Source organism: Dendropsophus ebraccatus, chromosome 13 (assembly GCF_027789765.1).
Source record: "Dendropsophus ebraccatus isolate aDenEbr1 chromosome 13, aDenEbr1.pat, whole genome shotgun sequence".
Taxonomy (NCBI): domain Eukaryota; kingdom Metazoa; phylum Chordata; class Amphibia; order Anura; family Hylidae; genus Dendropsophus; species Dendropsophus ebraccatus.
In genome coordinates this window covers 36,872,231-36,899,874 of record NC_091466.1, presented here as the reverse complement: position 1 = coordinate 36,899,874, position 27,644 = coordinate 36,872,231, and the positions used below count along the sequence as shown (strand labels likewise).

The window sequence follows — 27,644 nt, the reverse complement described above, 5'->3', positions numbered from 1 at the left end:
TAGCCCCCCTGTTACTCCCCCAGTAGTATATAGACCCCCTGTTACTCCCCCAGTAGTATATAGACCTCTGTGCGCTCCCCCAGTAGTATATAGTCCCCCTGTTACTCCCCCGGTAGTATATAGCCCCTTGTTACTTCCCCAGTAGTATATAGACCCCGTCACTCCCCTAGTAGTATATAGACCCCTGTGCGCTCCCCAAGTAGTATATAGACCCCTGTGTGCTCCTGAATTACTACTGTTTGAAGCCTGTGTGCTCCTGTATTGCTGCTGTTCAAAGCCTAAGTGCTCCTGTATTGTTCCTGTATGGAGCCTGTGTGTCAGTATTTATTTTATTTATAATTTATCTTATTGGCACATTATTTGCCTTTCAGATTATTATTTGCTAAATTGTAGTATTTGGAAATAGGGACGTTTACAAAATGTATATGTATCCGAACCTTTTTTTTTTTTGGGGGGGGGGGGGCGCGCTTTTTTTCACATTCGCCCTGTAGCTAAAATGTCCTAGAAACTGCCCTGGTCTCAGACAGAAACTAGCCAATCACATCTCCTCATTTTGAAAAACAAAGCTGAGCTGTGATTGGTTGCCATCTGTCAATTGTTAGACATTGATAATTCTGGACCAGTCTTTCTTTATCTGGCTCCATTATTCATACAATTAACAGTCTTTGACAATAAGCTAAAAAGTGCTTGATCTGTACAATGGTTTGGCCATCTTTTATAAATAGTAGTGCACATAAAGATGGTTAAACCAGTCATCAGCCAATATATGAATTGCATAATAATATCTGTGTGGGTTCTTTAATGGGCACGGTCACCAGTAAAAAAACTTTTGAGATGTCCAATCGGGAGAACAAGTTAGGAGACGGGCACATTTACTGCATTCTCTTCCACATCCAGGTTACGAGATGGCTGCATAATATAAGTCTGTGAGGCCGTCTTGCTCACACAGACACAGAGTGGGGAGAGAAGCTATTACTTCTACTGATAGATTGGGGTCTGAACACTCAGACCCTAACCAATAACAGTATACCTGAAAGGGAATCTGTCACTTTTATGCTGCCTTAAATGTGGGCAGTATTAACTAAAAACACAAATGCTGAACAGATCCGTGTATTACTTCCATCATTCTGTTCAGCTGTTCTCCTAATATGCAGGATAGGATTGTTGCCACACCCTTCCCCCCCGCCCTCCAGCTGCTGATTGACAGTTTACTGCCTATACACAGCATGGATAGATAACTGCCAATCAGCAGCTGCTTTTTATAAATATCCAGAACTACTGGGTTCACGCTCATAGTGGAGAGGACTACTTACTTATTGTGCATGTTATTCAGAAGGATATCTGCGAATCAGCTGAACAGAACAATATAAGTGATACATCATTCTGTTCAGCTTAGATAGACTATTAGATAGGACAGCATACACCTGCTGAAAGAATCTCTTTAATAGCAATGTTTCGATCAAGCAAGGTCTTTTTCAAGCATGCTTGAAAAAGATCCTACTGAGTTGAAATTTTGCTGTTATGTACTTGGCCACTTGAAGATTTGCACTATTTTTGGGTGCTGTTGGACTTTACTTTTGTGACTTTACAAAGACTTCACCTGGAATTGTTGGCCTTCTGGCATGAATCCTCCCTCTAGTATTGCCTTACGGACACTTTTTTGGTGCTGTTGGACTCCTGTATTTGAGGTATACTTTAATAGGAATGTATTCAGACATCTGGGCATAATCGTTACAGACAACTCTTTACAAGGCAGATGATGTAAGAAGAAATTTTTGTTAAAGTATTTTGTCTACATTTGTTTGTAGAACCGAAATGGGTTGCTTTTCAAAATAATACACTGTTCCCACACCACAAGCACCTGTACAGTATGTGTAATACTGTGCCCAGGTTGGGAAGGAAGGGGCATGAAGAGGGGATGGTGAATTGAAATGAATGGGCAGATGGTTGCTGAGGTGTGTGTACTTTTTACATTATTCATCAGCCGTAGGGTCAGATTAAAGCAAAGATGTATGATCAGCACTGTCCCAGAACCATCCCCAGGCATTACCAGGTTTGTGTTAAAGAAAATTGGTGTCATGTAGCGAGGACGTCAGGTCTTGCATTCTTATCAAATCATTAACCTTATTGAACCAGAGTAAAATTGGTGGTGGATCTGTGCACTTCCAAGAGGGGTACACAGACTCTTGCCGCCAACACTTGGAAACACAGCAATGAGCGACTGAACTTGTTAACTGAAATCTCACTGTGATGAAGAAGGAAAAATGGTGGGGTAAGCTCAATGGTGAGTCCTGCAACCTGATGAGTCACCTCTTTTAGTTAACACTATTAACCTATGTCCCCACTATGGGAATGTGCCGTAATTATCGAGATAGGGCGGCCATTTATTGATAATGCTATCCGCAAATAATAATCATGATCATTATTTGCAGTTGTCATTATCAATAGAAGGCTGCCTTTTCCCGATAATTTATTGCACGTTCCCATAGTGGAATCATAGTCTTAGCCTACATTCACAAATCTGTAGAGCTGTTTACATACACAGACTAGCACTACACCTCTGAAACCATCCTGGGCCTCCAAGCCATCCCTTTGCTAGGTACTTCCCTGGAGGGATATCTGGCTAGTCCAGTGTATTGAGACTTGTAACTGAGCCTCTGCAGAATTTTTTTCATATTGATGTGACCAGCTGTGGCACTGCAAGACCCAGCCTGCCCAGGCTACATCCCCCAGCTGTCATCCCTTCTGGGTTGAGCTGAGATTGCAGAGGCACATTTGTTCAATGAGATACAAAAGGGGGTTGCACGTATGACTGGGGCACAGTATGTGCCCCAGTCTGGCAGCATCTGTGACCTTCTCCTAATAAACATTGGCATAATTGTGTCCCATTGGGTTTTGACACTATTTAAAAAGAACAAATTATTATATTCTAAACTTAAGTTATACATTTTCTTTAGCACACAGCAGTCATGAAATAAGTCCAAGCCATGCTAATAAAGTTGAGTTGCAGCATACAATTGTCTTATTATAAGTGATGGCCAATAAAATATTCATACATTAAACTCACACTGGTTGTTTGCAGTGTCCTTGGCATTGCCTATATAGTACTTGTTGTTGAACTGTTTCCAAGTCTCGGGAGGATTTATTCAGCCCATGAAGGAAAGTAATATTCGTTATGCTCAAGTGGAGCTGTCCATCTCTGGAGAATTCATTGATAATGTTAATTTACCAACTGATGCAAAAAGCGGGGACTGGGTTCAAACCAGATCATCTAATGTAAGTTAATGTCACTTCTATCATCTCACCCCATATGCTCCCTAAGGTTATGTGCAATTATTGGGATATCTGCACACTACAGGCAACTCAACATAGAATTATCACAGGGGGGGGGGGGTATTTTTTGCCAATTGGGGCTAGAGCAAAAATGGGGGAGGACCCTTGGCAAAGATTTTGGTGGTTTGATCACTACCATTTAAAGCGACGGTATACACTTTGTATACTAGATAAAATCTCAATAGTTAAATCTGAGGAGCTACTGATTAAATAATAGGATGCATGACATAGTCTATAACAGTTATGGTGATAAAACCCTTATGTATGGATGCTGGGAGTACATAGGAAGTACTGGAGGTGATTAGGTACTGAAAGCCACCACATTGTGGAAGTCCATGAGCAACCGCCCCTTTTTCCCTGTCTATAATCCATACCTGATCTCAATTCATGAAGCGATAACTGCGGCCACCTGCCCGGTAGTCCGATTCTTAATAGACTGGGTCCCCTGAGCTTACAGTACTTGCAGCACCCGGCAGCCTGAGTGGGCCTCCTGGGTGCTGCAAAAAGGCTCAAGATGTACGGGATCCAGCACTTTAACTGCAAGTGCTACTGATGAGATGGAGATTCTACTCTGTAGCCCCTTTACAAGGAAATTAATAAATATATATAATAAATATAAAAAGTGGATTCAATACTGACCCCTGCCGCACCCAACTAGTAATGGTGACCCAATCAGAGTATGTTGCATGAATGACTGCTCTCTGTTTTCTATCAGTCAGTCAGTTATTTACCCATTTATGGTGCGTTCACACCTACAGGATCTGCAGCTGATTTTCTGCAGCAGATTTCAGTTAAATAACTGAACACAGCATCAGATTTGATGCTGTGTTCAGTTATTTAATTGAAATCTGCTGCAGAAAATCAGCTGCAGATCCTGTAGGTGTGAACGCATGCACCCTTACATATATTTTCCCCTAGTCCCAGCATTCTCACTTTATGGACCAACCTAACATGTGACACAGTATCAAATACCTTTGAAAAGTCCAGATACACAATGTCCACAGCAATGATGAATGGGATAAACTTGGGTGATCATATCAGTCAATACAAATTGCCTACCCCCCATCAGGACACACATAAAATAATTAAAAGATGAAGTAGCCATGGTTTACAGGCTCCGTTCCCCCCATCAGGGAAGGCACTTTTTATTATGGATGTACATATACTGTATATATTACAAGCAGTGCTGTGGAGTAAGCCACAGCTCCAACTTCTAAATTTTATCAGGGACCAACCCTGACTCCAGGGGGGAGATTTATGAAAGGGTGTAAATATACACCTGGTGTAAACTGCCCACAGCAACCAATCACAGCTCAGCTTTCAGCTCTGGTAAAATATAAGGGGAGCTGTGATTGGTCGCTGTGGGCAGTTTACACCAGGTTTACACCCTTTCATATATCTCCACCCAGGTCTTTCATAAATGGCCAGTCAGTTAATTATCACACTGGAGTAAAGTAGAACTGTCTCGGCTTCTTCCTAATGTCCAACATGATCCTAGGGCGACGTCTGAGTAAAGAAGGAAAGATATAAATCAAATTCTCCTCTGTGTGTGTGGATGCAGCTAGGCTCCAGCTACCATGTCCTGAAGAAATCAAAACTAGACTAAATGGACCAGGTGGTCTTTTTCTGCTGACAATCTTCTATGTTTCTAACTAAATAATCACCATACACACAGAAACACTGCTAACAATGGCAGATCCCTGTGATATAGGGGTCAGCTCTCTGTTATTCATCGCTGCTGAATCATCGTGGCCCCACAGGAACTTCCTGCTCTGCCAATCAGTGACCTCAGCTGTGTCCCGCCTCACTCACTGATTGGATGAATGGGCATATCTGAGTGTGGCCATGACATCACAGGATTAGACAAGAAAAAAATTGAAAGTGCAACAGCAACCTACAGGTGCAAGTGCCTACTATATATACTCCCCCAGGCAAACACACAATAAAAACCTGTTCTATAGATATTTAAAAATGAGGATTTAAAAAAAACTATTAGATCAAACAGAGAGTACCATGTCACCATGTTAAGGTGTCCTCAGAAACATGGTCCTACTCTAGCATTCTCACACTAGCAATGGCCTCTCCTGTGCTAAATAAGCCTACAACTGGGCATAGAAGAGCCAAATCTCTAAATATACCACTTACAAGATATGGATGGAGAGCAAGCCAACAGGAGGTACACCCCCACATACAACAGACAAAAAGAAAAAATTAGTTGTACCACTATGCCTCTTTTCACATTTTAAGTTCCACGCTGCATGTGGCTTAAGTACAGACAAGAAAAAAACAGAAAAAGCAACAGCAACCTACAGGTGCAAGTCCCTTCCATGTAAATACTCCTTCCAGCACACACACAATAAAAACTTGCTCTATAGATATTAAAAAATGAGGATCTTAGCAAACTATAGAGGTGCGGCCAATTTTTGCTTCTTTTTTTTTTTTTCTTTTTTTTTATCACAGGAGCCGTGACACTGCACTGTGGGGGCCCGGGGACAGGTAAATAGGCTTTTCCTGCTCCTCCTCCTTCTTCTCTATATTACACAGGATATGTTCATATTACACTGCTGCTCATATACAATCATCCAGGAAGAGAACAATAGTGACCACCAACTTTTCCCTTACCATCTTTATATAATAGGGCCAGTGCTTTATTACTGATATATTGAGGAAATGCTTCACTCTTTCTAACTAAATGTATGTGAGAAAGTGTTTTGTCTGGTTTTAATAAATAAGGTCCTTAGATTGATAGTGTATAAAATGTATTGATGATGAACATTTATAAAATTCATATGAAAACTCAATTATAAAGTTTAGAAAGTTTATTTTAAAGCTGGAGTAGGAGTCAGTACATTTCTTCCGACTCTGACTGACTCCAGCCAAAACTAGCTCTGACTCCGACTCCGCAGCCCAAGTAATTGTATATATATATATATATATATATATATATATATATATATATATATATTATTTTTTTTTACCGTTAATGTATCCCAAAAGTTTTGGGCTTCAGTTATATTACTGTTCTTCCTTTGAGGGAAAAATAGGACAGGTCCAACTAAACCCTGGGGCAAAATGATGTTAAGTGGACACATCACCTTAAATATGTTACATTGATGTTGATAACTTTCTTTGCATTGAGGCTTCTGCTTAGATATTTGATAATTAACCTGATGTATCATAGATCTCTGCGGCAGAGCATAACACTCCAGGGCCTAGATGACATTGTCATTTTCAAGGCTCTCAATAGCCATCACCTTGGGCATAGCTAGGTGGATGGGTGCATCATTGTGCAGGAAAAAAAAATCCAGAAGGGCTTGTTTCTGCAGCAATGCCTTTTCTTCATAATTAAAATAATTAGTGATTGTATTTCCAAAGTGAGATGCCATCACTTTATTAAATGGGAAACCCCCTTTAATAGTATGAGATATAAGAATGCTGACTTAAAAGCAGTTAATAAATATTTATAACAAGCTAAACACATAATAATAATAAGTAATATTACTACTACTATAAAAGAGCCTCACATTGAAGGCCAGGAGTTTGGTTGATAGTTACAGGCTCTTCCTGGGATAAAACCCTTTTAGGACTGAAAAGATTATCACTAATAGCCTGTAATGCAGCTGGGATTCGATTAGGAGCAGTGATTAAACTTGGCCGTCCTTATTCGATTGCGCTCCCAACTCCCCGAGCTTCCTGGTGTAAATAGAATATTTCATTGTATACCTTGTACAACACATGTTCTATGTGTCTGATCACATCTCTAGGATCAGACTCTACATTCCCACAGTACGGATGTAACTCTAAACTTCACAGCCTCCTCACTATTCATAATTCCTGCCCCAGAAGTAATTCACTGTGGATTCCAGTAATATAAGATTGTATAACAAAATAACTACATTATACATGCAGAGAACTCCCTGCACGGAGCTTTAAATGTGCCCCCCCTCTCGGTTACAGGAGATATATGATGTTATATTTTTGCTGCCTTCTCCCCCCGGTGTATAAATCATCGTTAATGTGATATATGATCATAACTGCAGCCAGAAGGCATATGGATTGTTGTATCATGAAAAGTAACTTGTTACAGTAGTGATTTCCAACTTTCTACTATAAAGAAACTCTTGAAATTTCTCTTGCCACTTAAAGTGAACGCCCACCATTATAAAGGTCCCTATATTTTGTACCTTGCTGCTTTATTTTTCTGATTCGGAGAAGCCTATAATCATGAAAGATCAGACGCTTGGTCAAGGGAAATACTTTCTCTACATCACAATGTGGAGATATCCAAAGGGGCAGGAAGGAAACCAGAGATAGAAATGATAATCTCTGTACTCATGAAAAAATCTCCAGGATATGTTCCTGAAATTAATTACTAAATTATAAAAAAAAGCCAACACTGTATCATATACACAATCTCAAGCCCTCCAATTCCCCTGATTTGGTTGAAACACTCACAGTTTAGGACCCTCAAAAAGTGTATAAATCCAGGTAGATATGGCAATCCGAAAATAAAGGCCAAGTCTGAATGGTTGGGCATATATGTTCATAGTAGGCACTTGCTTTGGCCAACTTAAGCCAACTAGCACAGCCCATAGAGAATCAAAAAGGAATGTGATAGTCCAGAAAACTGAACAGTATTAACCATATAAAAGTAATCGAAGGCAGCACTGTGTCTTTCATCTAAATAACTTTTATTAAATAGCCTTTATTACTTAGAAAACTTTTATTGGATATACTTGGGCCTAGGATCAGGCCTGGTTAGCTTGTGATATCTTGTGCTGTAACTTTTTGTAACAAGTTGTTTTTTTTTACAGTATAAACCAACTATCTGTCCCAAAATAATGTCATTTTTGGATTATGAGACAGAAGGGTGTAAATATTATAGAGACAGATAATGTTATCAGGCCCTTTGAAAGAGAAAAGGCTGAGCTCAGGTTGGTCCACCCACCTTTCTAGAAGGGGTGAACAGCTAGTGCCTTTCATGGGTGGAATTAGCGCATAGGTTATTTAATGGGACACGGACAAACACTAGGAACTTCCTATGAGGCACTACCCGGTATTATAATAGGGTGCCCATTGTGATCTTTGTAATGGGGCATCAATGTACCTCACTAACAGGACTTGGATTACTTCCCTCTATAAGGCAGCCACTGCTCTCTCTGCCAGACAGCGGCCTCGGTCAGATGTAATCAGTGCTTATGACAGTGATGATAATGTACGTAATTAATTAGTCATTTTTATTTAGTCCTGCATTGTAGCCTTGTTTGATATCATCAACCTGCCAGTCAATAAAGGTCCATGAGATTAAAGAGGTTTTAAAACTCCATTACCCCCAACCTATAAATTAACTGAGATTATGATCTGTGACTGACTCTTTAATGATGCGTTTTCTGCACAAGCTGTAAAGCAGTAAGTAATGGAAGCTGTGGTGTTCTTCTGCAAAAGTAATTGGTTAAAGACCTTGCAGTCTCTCTCTTCTGACTCATGAAAGATCAAAGAGCTGGCATCCTTCATGTAATTAATAAAGAAATATGGTACCAGACCTGTTAACAGAGAAATCTTTTCATTTACAGACCATAAAGAGGACAGATGACAACCTAATGTACTGTCCTTGACATGATAGGCCAGGGACACAAGGTACCAAATAGCTTGTACTTTCTTGGAACCATCTTAAAGAGAATGTGCTTAAAGTGTCCCTGTCGTTATAACTTTCAAAATCTAAATCAGCAGGGAATATGATATAAGGCATGTATGTAATTTACATTCATTATTTTATTTATTTATTAGTAATCCTGCTATATGATTGTACAAACCTAAACTGCCTTGTATCCAGGTCCAGTCTCCTGAAGGCAGGTTTTTGTTCTGGTTGAAAAAAAGAGACTGAACACAAACACGTGACAAGTCCTGGTCATCTGTGTGCTCACAGAGAAGTCAGTCACTTGATTGATAGACGCATTGAGCAGAAGACTAAAAAGCTGCCTTTGAGACTGGGCCTGGGTACAAGGAAGTATAGCTTTGTTATAAAGCATAATAACTAAAAAAAAATGAATGTAAATTGCAGTAATGCTTTATTTCACATCCTCTGTTGATTTATATTTATAGTTATAATTAGGCTTGATCGAACATCAGGAAAAGCTAGGTTCGATCAAACTCGAACCTAGCCTGACCTGCCGCATTTAATTGCTGATGTATTCATGGTCCGTTCGGAAGGAGGAGACATCCCGGGGACCGCCTGGAATTCCGGGATACAGCCATTCAGCCCCACTGGCCACGGGGCTGTCCCATCTTGGCCAGTGATTGGTTCAGTGGCCTGTCACTGAAGAGAGGGGGCCAGACTGCTTCCCAGCCTTGTGGCTAAGATTAAGAGTAGTATCTGTTCTTATCAGTTTAATATCAGATACGTTCCTGCAGGGGTGGATTAACTTTACCGTAGGCCCCAGGCTGTTCCAAATCCTGGGCACCCCCACCCCACCCCACTCTTGCTGTGGCAGCACTAGCGTGGGGTTTATAGTACAGGATAGATAATGTCATAATGCCCTGATTTGTGCAAAGTTGCGGAAAAAAGCATCAATTTTTTGCAAATCATGGCAGAACTGTAGCCAGGAGACAATACACCACTGAAAGTATAAGTCTTTTTAGGTGGCCATGGGCCCTCCAGGAGATCAGGGACCTGGGCTACTGGTTACTGGTACCATCTGGGGACCATATAGTTAATGGATTTTTAGAACAGGAAGATAGAAAAAGGCTTGGGCGGACGCTATTCAATGAATAGCAGCGGCAAAAAAGTGACATGTCAGTTTTTCGTGCAGCCGCTAAGGATCCTGGCCGGAGTGTATACTAAGGGGGAGATTTATCAAACATGGTGTAAAGTGAAACTGGCTTAGTCGCCCCTAGCAACCAATCAAATTCCAGCTTTAATTTTCCAGAGTCTGTAAGGAATCAAAAGTGTAATCTGATTGGTTACTAGGGGCAACTGAACCAGTTTCACTTTACACCATGTTTTATAAATCTCCCCCTATGTGTATACACTCCGGCTAGGATTCCCTCTGACTGCAGCACAATGTAAGCTTTGTATTAATCATGGCCACTGTTGCAAATCGGCCAGCCATGATTAATACAAAACTTACGTTGTGTGAACATAGCCTTAACTAGTATGCACTCATAGGTTATGAATAATCTTGCGGCTTATGATTAATCAAAGATTTGTTGAATTACCAAAAATTTCTCTGTCCCGTGACAAAGCTGGGTAAAATACATGCATCAAGAGACAAAGAATCAATACATGATAGAAAATTTCATTAGCATTGCTTAATATGTAACTAGAGCTCATCATTGTACCATGCACATTGATAATTCTAACTTTGACAGCTTATAATGGATCTGTTAAGGTTAAACCTTTAACCATTTGTGGCAATTTAGTCATAAATGTTCCCTTTGATCTGATCTAACAATAGAGGGTGTTATATGAAACACTGCATCTAACCAGAAAAATGTTATTTCTGGGCTCAAAGTAGGAGAATTTACCAATGCTGACAGGAGACCCTGGCCATAGTCCCCAATAAAACAGGAACCCCATATGAACATAGAGTAGAGTAAGTATGTGCCTGCCCGCCCTTATGTCCCATCCATTATTCCATTGGCCTGTTTATGATCCCAGGGCTGTGGCTGAACAACAAATATATTCTTATGCGTAATTATATGGACACCCATGAAATGTTATGTGACAGCTGCACGTTAACAGCCCGAGGGGTCAGTCAGTGCACCTCATTCCCCTCCACTGCAGGGTTCATCTGATGGGCTTATAATGCGTGCAAAACAGGAGAGGGGAGGATGCTAAGCGGGACATTAATGAGCTTCAACCCTGGGGACATCCATTAAATAATATGATGTTGGAGAAATGTGGCTGTGTATGGAAAATCAATACAGTGCTCTCTTGAGACTAGGGCCTGTAATGGTGGAAAGTGGAGCTGTCGGCAATTCACCAACAAAGGACTCCACAGAACTGAACTACTGCACAGGTTGAAGGGGAATACTGCACAGGACACTTATACATTAAGATCCATAGTCTCTGTTTGTACACATATAATCTATGGAGGTCCTTCCAACCAAACATCGCCATCATCATCATCCACCATCATAACCTTTTCGGACAGGTTACATACTGTACATGTAGATTTGGTCTACTGTAGAATCTCCCATCAGAGAGATTAATCTTGCAACATTGAGATGTATAAACACCACACTCAACTTAAAAGCCATGTAAGGTGATATCTCCCAATATGCAATGCAGCAGTTGTGTGTTGTGTCATCCCCCTGCCCCCAACCACCACTGCCTTCATTCTCCATACACAGAAACTGGCTCCATTTATTACATAGAATTAACCCTTTCTCCACTATCTAAAGGCCTTGCTAGAGACCACCAGCTCAGCGTGATGGACATTCCTCTTTCCTGGACTGGACTTTTTGGTGCCAATCACAGGGGCCCCCGAGGGAGAGGTAACCAAACTCCTGTGTTGCTTTGTGGTCCTGTTAAAAGCCCTCAATCATTATCACACCGTAATCCTGCTATGAAATGGTCGGTCGGGCTCAGAATTTAACCTTTTGCCACTCCCTGTGGGTACAGTAAACACCTGGGTCTGAGTATCTTAGAAATTTTTTCATCTTACGAATAACCAGGCTGAAAATGTGCAGAACATCCTTGTAAAAACCACAGAGAATTGGTCTTCTAGTATGTATCCCAGTTTTATAATGGAATTCAGTGATATTACATGATGAATACCTCCCATCTTTTTGAATGGCCAAGGAGGGACATTTATGGTTCACAGTATGAAGTTTTTTTTACATCCATTTCTATACGCCTGAATAATTTTTAATTTAAAGGGGTTTTAAAGGGAACATGGTGATAAGGGGTACTCTACAAATACGTAAAGAAAAATTTTGGCTTATTAATTAATTACTTCGTTATATAATGTCATTAATATAAATGTATAGTTTTTTTTATTTATTTACCATTTAACTGCTGTTGAGTGGCATCAGATGGGGTGCCTCAGGTGCCACCACCGTTTGTGTCAGGAACCACAGGGCTGTCTAAGCCCTGCAGTTCCTAATTCCCTGCTCTATACAGTACCCGAGGGGAGACTGCCCGAAATAATCACTGTGTGCAGCAGCCATTGTACAACGAGCAGTAATTGCTAACAATGCTCATTCTGCTAGTGGTTTTCGTACGTTAAGCAATGATAACAAAAACCCTGCGATTCCCAACACAAATGTTGGTTGCAGCAGAGGGGCCCGTATCTCCCCTTACTGCTGCTACTCAAGTTAAACAGCTAATAAAAAAAATATATATATACACACATTTATTTTAATAAAGTTATACATCAAATACATATATTTAATACAGCAATGTATCAGCAAAATAAAAATTATAAGTCCCCGGAGTACCCTTTTAACCTGTATGAACAGAGGACAGTGGCGGATTAACCCACCTTCACTTGCACTATATGATATATAAAAGATGGCCAGACCATTGTACAAATGAAGCACTTTAGCCCTTTTGTCTTGATCCATTTCCTTATAGATTGTAAGCTTTTGTGAGCTGGGCCCTCATTAACCATGGTTGACTCAATGACTTAGGCCAGGTTCACACAATGTATGATAGTGGCCGTTCTGACATGGCCGTGTCACAGAACAGCCACTGTCTATGAAGTTTATCCCGGCAGGTACTACAGAGTTTATACAGTGTATACAGTGCAGCCGTGGTTCAATAGAAAACAACGCAGATGGCCGTGGTCAATATAAAACGGCTGTTGCTGCAATCTGCAACAATGGCCATTGTTTTACGTTGTGTGAACGTGGCCTAAATGTGTATCTCTAATGTCGGAGTATGTGCTTTATACATACATACAAGAAAGAAGATGAGCCAGTGTGAACCCTGTAAAAACTTTGCTCATCTCTCATCACCTATAAATTCATGACAGCTGTCCATTGTGTAAAGGACAGTATATCTACTGTTGTATGTCCATGGTGCTGCCGTGTCATTTCCCCTCTCTTCAACATCCGCAACTCAGTACTAAGGGGCTGTTCACATTGAGCAAATTCGGCAGAATTCTGCGACGGAGCTCTCTGTCGCGGAACGCCGCCTGCCACAGTGTCAAACAGCATGTCTATGGGAGGGCTCGCGCACCTCCACTCTCCTCTGCTGAAAGAATTCAAATGTCCGCCAAATTTGCTCAGTGTGAACTGGGCCTTAGTATAAGCCCTTCATTGCTGCTGCTGTTTCTTACAATTCTGCTCACACATCCTAACAAGCTTAGATATACCAGCTTGGCATAGAGTAGCCAACATGATGAGTTTGAATGCATTAGCTCAGCAGACAGTATCCGACATAACATATATATTAGACATACCAGTTAAACAGATAGTATCATATAAGCTGGACTTTCATTAACAATTGTTTTGTGTGCAAAAACACTGGAATGCTAAATTTTTTATTGGACTTGAACTGGAATGTTTAACTTTTTTACACCCAAAAACTAGTGTCCAAATAACACTTCCATACAATCACCTAAGCAACAATGCTATAAGGAACCACGACTACCTTACCGCGCTGAAGTAATACCAAAATACAGTGACCAAATAACAGCTTCCGTCCTGCGGACCTGCAACTACGGACAGGACTACGGATGTGCATCTGCAACTGGCTACATTTGCACTATGGGATACACAATGGTTTGCCTCTTTTTATGCGGCATGGATCACAGCCCCGACACAGATCCATAAAGCCTACCGATGTAAGTATGGGTTCATAGCAATGAACAGGTTCGTAATTGCGGACACAATATGCAGATGAGTGAATCGGATCTATGAATTTTAGACCCTGATCATTTTTTGGGTCAGCATTTCTCCTCTTTCCTGCTGTTCTGTTGTAGTCTTTTATGCGTCTCTACAGGTTATCCCATTTCTGCAGGGAGATGAGATATGAGCAGTTACTTAAGGGTCCTTGCATTGTAGAGTCGCTCTAGCTCTCGCCACACCCGTCTGGGTGACACCATTGATCCATTAAAAACAACACTTTTGAAAGTCACATTACAATTTGGTGATGGCAAACTATGCAATTGCCTAGGTCCCCCCATGACTTGGTTCCCTAGAAGCACCCCTCATTCAGTTTGAGTACAGGAACCCCAAGTAAGGAATGATCACTTAAGGTCCCCAAAATCTCCAAAATAGAGCCCCAAGTTTTTATAAATAGATTGCCAACTCACTGCTCGATTTGTAGTCTATGGAGCTGTCAAAGATTGCCAAGTACAATGCTCAGTTACTTTCAGCAGCTCTATAGACATTGAAGGGAGCGGCAGCATGCAATCGCAAGTCACTGCTGTGTTTATAATAGTGAGTTGGGGACCATTTTAGAAATCACAGAGAGTCCCAGCAGTCATATACCCTGTGATCTAACACCTATTTCATGTCTTGTGGGAAAAGGATTTTGAATACACTTTGATTTTAAATACCCTTTGACTCATTACCTTAGACTACCAGAGATTTTATAATCCCACCAGGGATTTTGAAAGTATAAGAAGAACTGTATCAGGGTTTCCAAATGATAGTATAGAGTATAGAGATCCTCACTAGGGTGATTTGTGCATTACGGAACTTAAAGGAGAAGTCCAACGAAAATTTTTGTTCAAGTATTGTATTAATCCCCCAAAAGTTATACAAATCACCAATATACACTTATTACAGGAAATGCTTATAAAGGGCTTTTTCCCTGCATTTACTACTGCATCAAGGCTTCACTTCCTGGATAAAATGGTGATGTCACGACCCGACTCCCAGAGCAGTTCGGGCTGTGGCTGCTGGAGAGGATGATGACAGACGGATGCTCAGTGTCCCTCCAGTGCCCTGTGTTCCTCAGTGCCCCCCTGCCATTATCCTTTCCAGCACCCACAGCCCGCACAGCTCTGGGAGTCGGGTCGTGACATCACCATTTTATCCAGGAAGTGAAGCCTTGATGCAGTAGTAAGTGCAGGGAAAAAACGACTTTATAAGCATTTCCCATAATAAGTGCATTTTGGTGATTTGTATAACTTTGAGGCGGCAATACAATACTTTAACAAAAATTTCACAGGACTTCTCCTGGGCCCTGTCGTTCTGACTAACCTAGGAGACAACAGGACACAAACCCTGACTAATGTTGGCATTTTCTGATACAACTCTATGACATGTCGAAAGAAATATAAAAAGCACTCTAATCTTTTAGACCTTGGCATGGTCATGGACACCACAACCACATTAAACATCCAATGTCCTTTAAGAACAACATGTATGTTTAGCAAACATCATTTCCCTGGATATTCTTGGAACGTAAAACTGGGTCATTAGACCTATATATTAAGTCCAGTGTTTCAGCTTCTATTCAATTCCCAACTGTTATGGAGCGACCCTCCAAGTGTTCCTGAAGTACACAAATACTACACCTTGGGGGGCAATCCATCAGACCAGGCAAGTGCCGGAACTCCCTCTCAAGACATACCATTAATAAGTAACCCAGCAGGGAAGGACTGTCATTAGAGTGGATGGTGCCATTAAATCCACAGTAGCAGTTCTCTCAGCTAGCCATAATAATAAACATTGACCGGCATTATCTGATTTTTATAATTACATAATTATTTTTAGTTTAACTTTTTTTTGGAACATAATTGCAATATGTTTTTATCTCCTCCCTCTAACACCTCTGCATTCATAGTCACTACTTTTAACTTAAGTGGTATCTGTTTTTGAAAAAGAAAATGCCATTTAAATGAAAACACATAATATGTATAAATCCTTCCACACCCCATACATGTACAGATTATGACCAGAAGTGCAATAGTACCAACAACTTATATTACCAAGTCTAATTTCTGTAGATATTAATAAAGACATTTACCTTCAAACTAGATATGAATTTTTTTCAATATTTCTGGGCAGCTGAAAGCAAACTATTGTTACCTGTTATCAGCCAAATGTTTTAAGCCTCACTATAACATCTCACTTTGAATAGTTATTCTATGCTGATAAGATGTATAGTATTTGTGGCTTCTTAGTAGTGATGTATTTGCAATACATTTGTCATCCATCTATTTATTTATCTATCTATCTACCTACATAGGTTTGTTACCTATAATCTATCTTCCCACTATCTACTATTTGCTATCTATGTCAGGTATCTATGTGATGTCATATCTACTTCTCATCTATCTATGGTTATGTTCACACAACGTTTTTTTCAGCTCCGTTTAAAATTAGGTCCGTTATTTTGAGGCTAAAATAACAGAAGTTATTAAGCAGCCTGGCCTCCCTTGGTGTTTGTAAATTATTCTAGTTCGGGGTTACTAATTGAACTTTGGGTGTGTCTTAATTGAAAAGTCCATTGAATTTAATAGTAAAGACGGAGAAAGAACGGTGGAAAAAGGAAAACTTTGTGTGAAATACTAATAAAAAAACGTCCGCTGTTTGCAAAAGACGTCCGAAAATAATGATCATGTTCATTATTTTGACTACCCCCGCAAAACGTCCGTTATTCAATACACTGTGTGCATTGGACGTCCGTCTTCTCATTGACTTCAATGCATTGCCATTGTAGTCAGTTAAATTGCGGCAAAAACAAAAATCGTCCGCCTTTTCAATATTTTTGACGTTGTGTGAACATAGCCTATCTGTTATTTAACAATTTCATATCCATCTGTTTATCTTGTGTCTATTCAACTATGATCTGTCTATATATCAAACTATTTATCTATATCTATATATGATCTACCTGTTTGTTACCTGGTATCTATATTCTGTCACCTATATCATGTCATATCCACCTATCATTTATTTGTGTGTTATCTATCTATATCACATCTATTATCTATTTATTTCATCTATTTTCTCTCTCTCTCTCTCTATTATATATCTTTCATGTTTATTTATCCACTTTAGTCCTCATTCATCCATCTATCTATGATCTGTCTATGAAACAATCCATCTATATAATATCTATGAAATAATCTATCTATATAATATCTATGATCAATCTAACGTTCACAGGTGAACAACTCTAAAAAAGTGGGTGCTGACAAGCTGGAGATTTACCTCTCCATAGTAAATATCAGAAACAAAATCTTGTAGCATTCCCAGACTACAGCCAAGTCAGACAAAGTTTATTCCATATATCAGCCTTACAAGGTGCAACGTTTCGGTTTCCCACTGGAGCAGAAACATTGCACCATTTAAGGCTGATTTATGGAATAAACTTTGTTTTTTCTATCTATCTATCATACCTACCTATTTGTTATCCTTATTTTTGTTATTTATATCATTATCTACCTACTCGTTTGTTTTGTATTAGCTGTTCTCCCACTAGCTACTATTTGTTATCTGTCGTCTATCTATATTATGTCATATCTACCTCTCATCTATTCACCTATCTATCCTTTATCTGTATATTTGTTATCTATCTGTGTCTATCCACATATTTGTTATATACAGTATCTATCATTTGGTTTTATCTGTCATTTTATTTCTGTATTACTCCCCCAATGGTATAGCGCTGGGGACTATGTTTGCAATGTATAAAAATTCCTCTTCTTCATCATCAACAACAATTTCCTTTCTATTTAGACAGGTTACTATATTGCATTGTTCTGTCTATATGATAAAAAAAAGCAGATTTTTTTTTTCTAATTTATATGATGTTTTACGTATTGCAACCTTTGTATGTATTTTTTTGCCTTTAAAACTAAACTAGATAGATAGATAGATAGATAGATAGATAGATAGATAGATAGATAGATAGATAGATAGATAGATAAACAGGAAATCAGCAGCTCCAATAACACAGAATTGAGAGATCAGATACATCAGAGGTCCCCCGATCATACTCGTTCTTATACTCAAGAACAAAGTTTAAGTGTAAAACTTCTATAGAGCATCCGCTAACTCTACAGGTTTAATAGAGCAAGACATAGAAAAGCTACACTTACGCTTCTGTGATGTTTTCCACGTCTCTTAGGAGCGAGATGTTGCTAATGGTATTGGGTTCCAAGCACTGCATCAAGGTCCCATAACACCTGCAGTACTCAGGGCAAGAGGTCACTGTTCCCGACATAAGGAAGACCATGAGGCCAGCCAGGATCCAGGAGGTGGGACACATCTCTACCTTCATCGTAGAATCCATATGGGATCTCTGCTGCTTACATCTAAGCAAAACCCCCATTTTCCAGGAGATCCCCACCACTACTTTACTGCTGATCCTGGATGATCATTGCTGTGAGCTCATCTACCACCACTGAGTAATGCTACTGCCCCTCCTTGTGCTTCTCTCCAACCCTTAGGCTGCTCTCATCTATGCTCTGAAGGTATCAACCCCAGTGTAAACCAGAGTGCATCAGTCTGGGATAGGGAGGGGCTGTGAAGCTATCAGCTTCCCACTGGACACACCGCATGCTAATGGCCACATTAAGAAACGCTTAAATACACCAATAAAAATGTCTACACAACCAGGCGAATCTTTTTCATTTATGCTTAGCATGGGGAAGGTGGAGGGTGAAACTTTTTTGCAGGATTAGGCAGCAATTAACGGAGACTGCAAAACATGAGAGAGGAAGAGAGGCAGAGAGAAGAGCAGCGTGCAGTGAGGAGGACTGAAAAGAAAAGAGGGAGCAAAGGTGGAGAGCAAAACAGAGTTAACCATTTAAGTATATACCTGCCAAATATTAAAGTACAAGTCATAACCACAGTTGGAGGTCCAGTCTCAATTAAAGTATCTTTTTTTATTGTGACCACTCAAAGTTGTGACTTTTTTTTTTCTTGAAAAAGGTAATTTACATGACACTTTTAAGTGGTTGCAATAAAGAAACTGCTTTCATTTAGACTGGACCTCTGACTCTCCTATGGTCATGAATTTTACTCTATTTGTGAATGTGGATTGGCGCTCCAGATGATCATTTGCAAGGTGGACAGTGCCCAGTGCTGGCTTTCCATTTGTCCACCCTGTTAAATATAATCTACAGCAACAGCAGCAGCTCAAACCTAGGTGTATCTAAGCTTTTTATGTGTGATACTATCTGCTAGTGTATCTAAGACCAATATGTGTGCCACTGTCAACTAATACAATGTATTAATTTTGTGTAATATTGTTGTGTGATATTAGGTGCTAAGTATCTAATCATGTTATTTGCGGTACTGTCTGCTAAGCCTTTCTTTTGTGATGCTGTGCCAGGGTGTCTAACCTATCATGTGTGATTCTACCTGGCAAGGTGATCATGTTATACTGGCAGCGGAGCCTATAAATCTAAGCCAAATTTGTGTAATACTGTCTGCTATACCTAACATGTGTGATACTGTATGCTGCACTGGTGTATTTATTGAGCATTATTGTCCGCTGAGTATAGGTATTTAATCATAGAAAAAGAAAGATGCAAGGGCACTCACCATTCCGTACTGTAAACTTTATTTTATTTTTTTTTTTCAATTGTAATTTTTATTATTTTTCAAAAAAGGAAAGACAAAAAAATTGTACAAACTGGGTGAGGTATATGTAAAGGCAGCAGAACATTGTTATAACACATAACATACCATAGATGTCAAGAAGAGAACTTAACCCCTCGACAGGAGCAGGCAGGAAATTCAGAATAATATACCGTAACAGAACAGCAGTTGCCAGGTCCCGGTCAGGGTTGAGAGAGAACAACGTCTGTATGGATGGGGTCCGGAGACCATACTAAGCCAGTAACAAAACAACACAGGACAAGACAGAGACGTGGGACAAGAAGGGAGCAAGAAATGATGGGGGGGGGGGGAGGGAGGGAGAGGGGGGGGAAGACAAGGACAGGGGAAGACGACGACGGGAAGAGACGGACAAGGAGGGGAACCTAGGATGGACCAGAGGCAGGTGCCGCCGGGGAGGAATACAAGTCCCAAGGAGCCCAGATAGAGTCAAATGCCTCCAGTCGGTTGTTCAGGGATGCCGTAAGGCGCTCGAGGGAGCGTAACTCCCTGATTCTGGCCTTAAAATGTGGGATGGAAGGGGAGGACGATTGCCTCCAACATTTGGCAATTAGGGACTTGGCTGCAGTTAGGAGGACCAATAACAGTTTGGCTTGTTTTTTCCTGATAGTTTTAGGGAAAAGGTTGAGGAGGCAGAGGCCTGGGTCCCTATGGATTGTGACACTGAGGATAGCTGAGGATATCTCGCACACCTCCCTCCAGAAGGGTCGAATAAGCTCACATTCCCAGAAGATATGGAACTGGGAGCCTAATTCCCTAGTACATCTCCAACATAGAGGGGATATTGAGGCATTGAACTTATGTAGCACCTCCGGGGTGCGGTACCAGAACATCAGGACTTTATAATGGGATTCCTTATAGGTAGTACATATGGAGGAGGTGGCAGCCCTGTCCCATATAGTGGCCCAGCACTCCGGAGGCAGAGTCCTCCCTAATAGCGTTTCCCATTTAATCATATAGGTGTGCTGCACCTGGGTTCCCTCAGCAGGGGAGCCAAGGATGCGATAAATGTCAGAGATAAGGCCCGAAGTGGAGGTCCCCATCCTGACTAGTTGCTCGAAAGCTGAAGGCTTAGAGACTGTGAGGGCTCCCAGGCGCGACATCATAAAATGTCGGAGTTGGAGGTACATAAAGTGCGCCGAGGGAGGGAGAGCATATTTGTCAGTCAATTTATCATATGGAAGGAGTGTACGAGATATGGGGTCAACAATGTCTGCGAACTGAAAGAGTGCCTTAGATCCCCAGAGCTTGACAGTATGGGACTGAAGACCAGGAGGGAAATTTGGGAAGAGCAGGAAAGAGTTCAGGGGGGAGGCAGAAGAGGTGAGCCCAAACCTGGCAGAGCACGAGGACCATATGTGGAAGGTAAAACGGATAGGTCCCAGGAGTGAGAGATGTGAGAAGCTAGGCGGTGAAGAGTGCCACAGGAAGGAGTTAGGATGGAAGGGGGCTAGCCATATTTTTTCAATCTCCGCCCACTTCTTGTACGCCAGATATTTGGACCACGCCGTAATTTGGCGGAGGTGCGCCGCCCAGTAGTAGTGGAGAAAGTTAGGGACCCCCAGCCCTCCTCGAGATCTGCTACTCATCATAACCGAGTTGGGGATGCGGTGCCCCTTGGACGCCCAGATAAACTTGAATGCTGCTCTTTGAACACTTCGCAGCTCTGAAAGGGGGATACGAACTGGGAGCGTCTCAAAGTAGTATAGAAGTTTAGGCAAAATGGTCATTTTTACCGCCGCCACACGGCCTAGGAGCGAGATGTAGTGGGGGGACCATTTAGTCAGGAGGTTCCGTATATCTCGGAAGAGGGCTGGGTAGTTAGCTGAGTATAGGGACGGATAGGAGGGAGTAAGACGGATACCCAAATATTTAATGGAGGCAGAGGTCCATTTAAATTTAAAATTTGAGCTAAGCTGGGCAATCAAGGAGGCCGGGAGATTTAGGGGCATAGCTTCAGATTTAGAGGTATTGACTTTGTACCCTGATAGACGACCATACGTACCCAAGAGGGAATGTAGGTTCGGGAGGGAGATGAGCGGGTCTGACAGGGTGAGGAGGACATCATCTGCGAATAACATGATTTTAAACTCCTTACCTCTAACCGACACACCTCTGATGTCTGGGCAGTTTCGAATCGCCGCCGCCAGGGGCTCAATGCAGAGAACAAAAAGCAGGGGTGACAAAGGGCAGCCCTGGCGGGTGCCATTCGAAAGGGAAAAAGTCCCAGACAACATATGAGGAAATTTAAGGGCCGCTGTGGGATTGGAGTATAAGGCCCTGACCGCTGTTAGGAAAGGCCCAGAGAAGCCATAGCATTGCAATGCCTCAAACATAAAAGGCCACCCAAGGCGGTCAAAGGCCTTTTCAGCATCTAAACTCAGCACAAGGGCACTCTCTTCTTGTTGATTAACAACATCAATGAGGTCAATAGCCCTCCTCGTGTTGTCCCCACCCTGTCTCCCCGGCACAAAGCCCACCTGGTCTGCATTGACAAGGGAAGGAAGCCAATACCCCAATCGAGTAGCCAGCAATTTGGTGAATATTTTGAAGTCCGAGTTTAGGAGGGCAATCGGCCGGTAGTTGGAGCAATCCAGAGGGTCCTTGCCAGGTTTGGGGATAAGAGTGATGAAAGAGTGAGACATAGAAGTAGGGATAGGAGAACCCTGGAGAAAGGAGTTGTAGAGAGAAAGTAGTTTAGGGGACAGTTCAGAAGAAAAGGTTTTGTAGTAGAGGTAGGAAAAGCCATCCGGCCCGGGTGCCCGCCCCGATGGAAGGGCCTTAATAACCTCAGCAAGTTCCTCCACGGTAATCGGCGCATTCAGTTCCTCGAGCGCACTAGCGGTCAGGGAAGGCAGATTACATTCGCTAAGTAAATCAGAAAGGCATCGGGTTCGGGCCTCCGGGTCCGACGGTAAGGTTGAGGGGAGGGAATACAGTTTAGAATAGAATCGATGGAAAATGGAGGAGATGTCTTTAGGATGATAATGTAGAGTCCCCGTTTCATCCCTGAGGGCCTGCGGAGACCGTGCAGCATCCCGGTCGTTGAGCATCCTTGCCAGGAGGGTATGAGCTTTATTGCCCTTTTCATAGAAGCGTTGCCTAGAGTAAAGGAGAAGCTTCTCCACTTTTAGCAGCAAGAGGTCTTTGAGTTTTTCACGAGCCGCCACAAGCCTCCGCAGGACCCCCAAAGAGGGGCGACGGGCCAGACGCTGTTCCAGGGAAGCTATGGCGGATTTAGCATTCTGAATGGCTATCATGGAGTCCTTTTTCTGTCGGGAACCTAGTGCTATGCAATGACCCCGTACAACTGCTTTGTGGGCCTCCCATAGAACCCCTTCAGAGGTAACAGACCCCTCGTTTTCCGAGAAGTAATTAGAGATACTAGTCTTGATAGAGTCTCTGGTGATCTGATTTTTTAAAAGGGTGTCATTCATACGCCAGTGACAGTGTCGTGTAGGGGAGAGAATGGCCTTGAGGTGAACTATCACGGGGCCATGATCAGACCATGAAATGGGGTCAATGGTCGCACTCTGGAGCAGTCGAACAGTAGGAATGTTGCCAAAGAGGTAGTCAATGCGAGAGTGGAGTTTGTGGGGATGGGAAAAGAAAGTATACCCCCGCTCCGTAGGGTGGTCAAGTCGCCAAAGGTCATAGAGCTTATGAGCACGTATGAGCTTGCGGAAACTGTAGATAGTTTGGCCTGCTCCGTAGGGGCAGGCCGGCCGTCTACTGAGTGCCTATCCATGATCTCAGAGAACGGTAAATTGAAATCTCCCCCAAGGATCCGTGGAGCCGGAGGATATTTCGCCAATCGGTTGAGGACCCTACGGAGGAAGGGTATCTGGGAGCGGTTAGGGGCATAAACGTTGCAGAAAATAAATTGGCGGCCCTGTAGGGTGCCGTCTACAATAACGTATCTCCCCCCTGGGTCCGAATATGAGGAGGAGATCTGTATGGGGCACCTGTGAGAGAATAGGATAGCCACTCCCGCCGTCTTGTTGCCTCTAGAGGCCGAAGCAACAGTGGGATAAGAATGGCGTGCGAACCTAAAAGTTGCCTCCAGATCAAAGTGCGTCTCCTGAAGGAAGGCAACATCTGCATGCAGGTTGCGGAGTTCCCTCAGGAGAAGGCGTCTTTTGGTGTTAGAGTTTAGGCCCTTGACATTGAGAGATATACACTTAGCCATTGGGAAGGGATAAGAGAATACTAACGAAGATGGGGATACTCACTCTGTCCCAGTGGGTGGAAGGGAGCAGTCTCCAGAGCAGCATCGGCCAACATGGAATCCTAGGGGGTAAGGGAGAAAAAAGGGGGGGGAGGGAACAAGAGGGAAAACACATAAACACATAGACACAACAAAAAACAGAAACGAGAAACCAAGAAAAGGAAGGGCGCATGGCCCAAAAAACAAGCCTAAGCGGCCTGCAACGAGGCAGAAAAAAATGCCAAAACAGCACCATGGCTGTCAACTGGCAGCCCCACGGGGGAAGAGGGCGCCACCTGAGGGGAACAAAGAACGCGAGAATACTCCAAAGAGGAGGGCTGAATGTGACCACACAGCCACATATAACACATGAGTAACGGAAAAAAGGGACCCAGAATATCAGCAATAATGTAAATCACTGTAACAGATCATGGAGGGGAGGGAGGGAGGGGGGGGGGGTCTCCCTCAACCAGTAGGACCAGGTGGGGAGCGGGAGCTCTCAGATCTGGGACGTCGCCTCTTCTGGCTAGCCGAGTGCCAGATGGATGGTGGGGGAGGGGGGGGGGGAGCCACCGTCCAGTCAGAGATTTTGGGGACTGGAAGGTCCAAGGTGTTGCAAAACACAGGCAAATCAGCCAGACTGCGGAGAACAGCAGAGCGTCCATCCCGTCTTGCCGTAAGGCCAAACGGAAAGTTCCATCTGTAGGAAGCGTCATGGTCCTTGAGGGTAGTCAGCAGAGGCCGCAGAAGTCGTCGCTTTTGGAGGGTAATCCAGGAGAGATCCGGAAAGAGCTGTATTTGGGCACCATAGAAATCCAGCTCACGGAGGGAACGGGCCTTGGCCATGATGCTTTTCTTCAAGGTATAATCATGCAAGCAGCAGATGACATCTCTGGGTGGACCGGAAGAGTTCCTGGGTCGTAGGGCCCGGTGAGCTCTATCGAACTTAATTTTGTGGGTAGATGGCTCGCCCAGAAGCATATTGAAGAGGCCTTCCAGGGTAGATTCAAGGTCATTGTCCTGTGTCGCCTCTGGGAGACCCCTGACCCTGATGTTATTGCGTCTGCCTCTGTTGTCGAGGTCCTCAATGTGGCGCTGCATATCATCCAAAGCAGAGGCTTGTGAGGAGGCAGTGGAGTGTAGGCTAGAAATGTATGCCCGAGTAGAGTCGTGGTCATCCTCCAAGGTTTCAACCCTTAGTGCAATGTGTTGAATGTCCTTCCGGACAGCAGCGATCTCAACCCTGAACGCATCTTTCACTTCAGTGATTAGGGTGAGCAGGTCACTCTTCGTAGGCAATTGTGAAAGCATATCCCGAACATCCTGGGGGGACGCAGGCCCCAGTAGGGAAGCTTCAGAGTCCGAGTCAGAGTGCCGTCCCCCCGGATTACGCGGGACCCCAGATCGGGCAACAGATTGAGAGGTTCTGGGCAGGGTGGCCTCTTGGTTATTATTGCTAGCCTTAGTTTTGTCTTTTTTTGGCGGTTTTGAGGTCGCCATCATGTAAGCAGAAATGCGCTGCTGGCCCTTTAAGAGCCCGTGAGATTTGGCTGTAAGGTCACTGGGAGGAGATGGAGGATGATGGGGGTCTAAGGCACTGGGATGGAGAGTGCCAGGGATGGGATGAGGCAGGGATAACCTCTGGCTGCTGGCAGGCTCCAGGGAAGGGGTTAACTCACCCACGAGGCCGGAGGCGCGCTCCGGAAAACAAGATGGCGCTGCGGCCTCCTCAGGCTGCACAGAGGACTCTGCAGGGCAGCTCGGCTCCAGGATCCGGGCAGACAACGCCTGCGGCTGCAGCTCAGCGGAGAGGCCGGCAGATGGGAGCGGATCTCCAGGCCCCCGGTTCCCAGGTGATTCTCGGGCCTCCGGAGCGGCGGGAAAAGATGGCCGCGGTCGCGGCGTGTTAGCAGCGGCGCCCCGTGTTAGGTACGGGGACGCCGACGGAGCCCCGGAATCCGGTCCCGCTGGAGGCGGCCGATGTCTGGGGGTCCCCCTCTTGCCCCTCCACATATGCTGGGGGTGCTGGGTCGGATATAGCGGGTCTGAGTCCCTGTATTGTGGCTGTGTGGCTGAGGAGCTCCCTCACTGCACGTCCATTCTCCTCAGCGGCTCGCCACGCCCCCCGTAAACTTTATTAAGGTGTAAACTTCACTGTTAGATGGCTTTCGCAGGCAGCGAGGACACCAAAACTTCCACTTTGTTAATGTATGTAAGCCTATGTTGTGTGATACTGTCAGTTGGTCAAGGGTACTATTACATGGGCCAATGAAGGCCCAATCTATATTGTAAATGAGCGCCGGTCTGCTAGATTGGACCTCGTTTACTGCGCCTATTACACTGCCCGATTATAGTTTAGCAAGGGCTGCATGGACATCATTAGCGATGTCCATGCAGCCCTTGCCCAAACAGTTAATTCATTACCTCTCCATGCTCCCGGTCTTCTCCTGCGCTCCAGAATTGACGCGGCCAGTGATTGGCTGAGCAGCTCTGAAGCTGCAGCTACAGGACTGGGACGCATGCAGAGCTCAGGAGAATACCGGGAACAAGGGCACGTAAAGTATTAACTGTTTATTCAATCGCCAGCTGTTGGCTGCGCATTGCTATTACACGTATTGATGCGCTGTCGGCGGATGATGAGTTTAGGTCTGGAGCTAAAAATACGATCGGTCGATGATCGTGTCATCGCCTGATCATTGTCTCTATTACAAGTGATAATTGGCCGGATCGGACTGATTCGTTCAATTATCGCTAAATGTAATAGGGCCCTAAGCCATGTTTTCCGATCAGTTCATACTGTCTGTGATCTTTGTGATCTGCTGATCTATATATCTAATGTATAATACTGTCTACTCAGTCAGTATATAAGTCTACCATGTGTTATACTGTCCTAAAAGGGTTAAAATTACAATGTCCCTTAAACTGCAGAAAGGACAGAGAGGGGCATACTGGGGGGGGGGGGGGTAACAAAGAGAGAATTTTAGTGTTGGGGGGCACAAAAAGAGCATAATAGTGGGAGGTACAAAAGTGGGCATAATATTGAGGTGGCACAGAAGTGGCATAATAATAGTTTATGGACATAGAAGGGGCATATTACTGTAGGGGCAGTGGAGGAGAAGTAATTCCATTCTTGTGTCCCCATCTGTGCCCGCAAACAATTATGTCCCACAGAAGGAGGTAAAATACTGTGGAAGCTCAGAAAGTAGCATAACAATATTGTGGGGGTACAGAAGAGGATATAATGTAATAATGTGGGGACACAGAAGCATACATAATAATGTGGTTGAACAGAAGGGGGCGTAATAGTATGAGAGCACAGAAGGGGACACAATAGTGTGAGGACAGAAGGGGACATAATAACAGTATGGAAGCACAGAAGGGGACACAATAATAGTATGGGGGTGTAGAAAGGGAAATAATAGTGTGGGTGCACAAAAGTGAGCCTAAAAAGTGTGAGGGCACAGAGTTGGGGTTTAATTAAAGTGTAGGGGCACAGAAGGAAACAATTACAATATAGGCCTAAATGGAGCAATATTATTATTTAGAAGTCATATATGCAAAAGATGCCTCGGCG

The 27,644-nt window shown here is 43.1% G+C and overlaps 1 protein-coding gene and 1 pseudogene across 4 annotated transcripts in view; one reads left to right on the top strand and one right to left on the bottom strand.

The window, feature by feature from the left end:
- NTRK1 (neurotrophic receptor tyrosine kinase 1) overlaps positions 1–27,644 on the bottom strand; it is a 143,026-nt gene that overhangs the window by 96,388 nt on the left and 18,994 nt on the right. Inside the window, exon 1 of one of the 4 annotated variants that reach the window (XM_069951315.1) lies at positions 18,339–18,691. The exons of 2 other annotated variants lie outside the window; for them this stretch is intronic. In XM_069951315.1, coding sequence (XP_069807416.1) covers positions 18,339–18,571 — 233 coding nt within the window. In that variant the 5' untranslated portion in view covers positions 18,572–18,691. Of the gene's footprint in view, positions 1–3,972; positions 4,064–18,338; positions 18,692–27,644 lie in introns of those variants that run through there. One more of the 4 variants, XM_069951317.1, reaches the window with a different exon arrangement.
- LOC138771599 (U2 spliceosomal RNA) lies at positions 9,668–9,799 on the top strand (annotated as a pseudogene).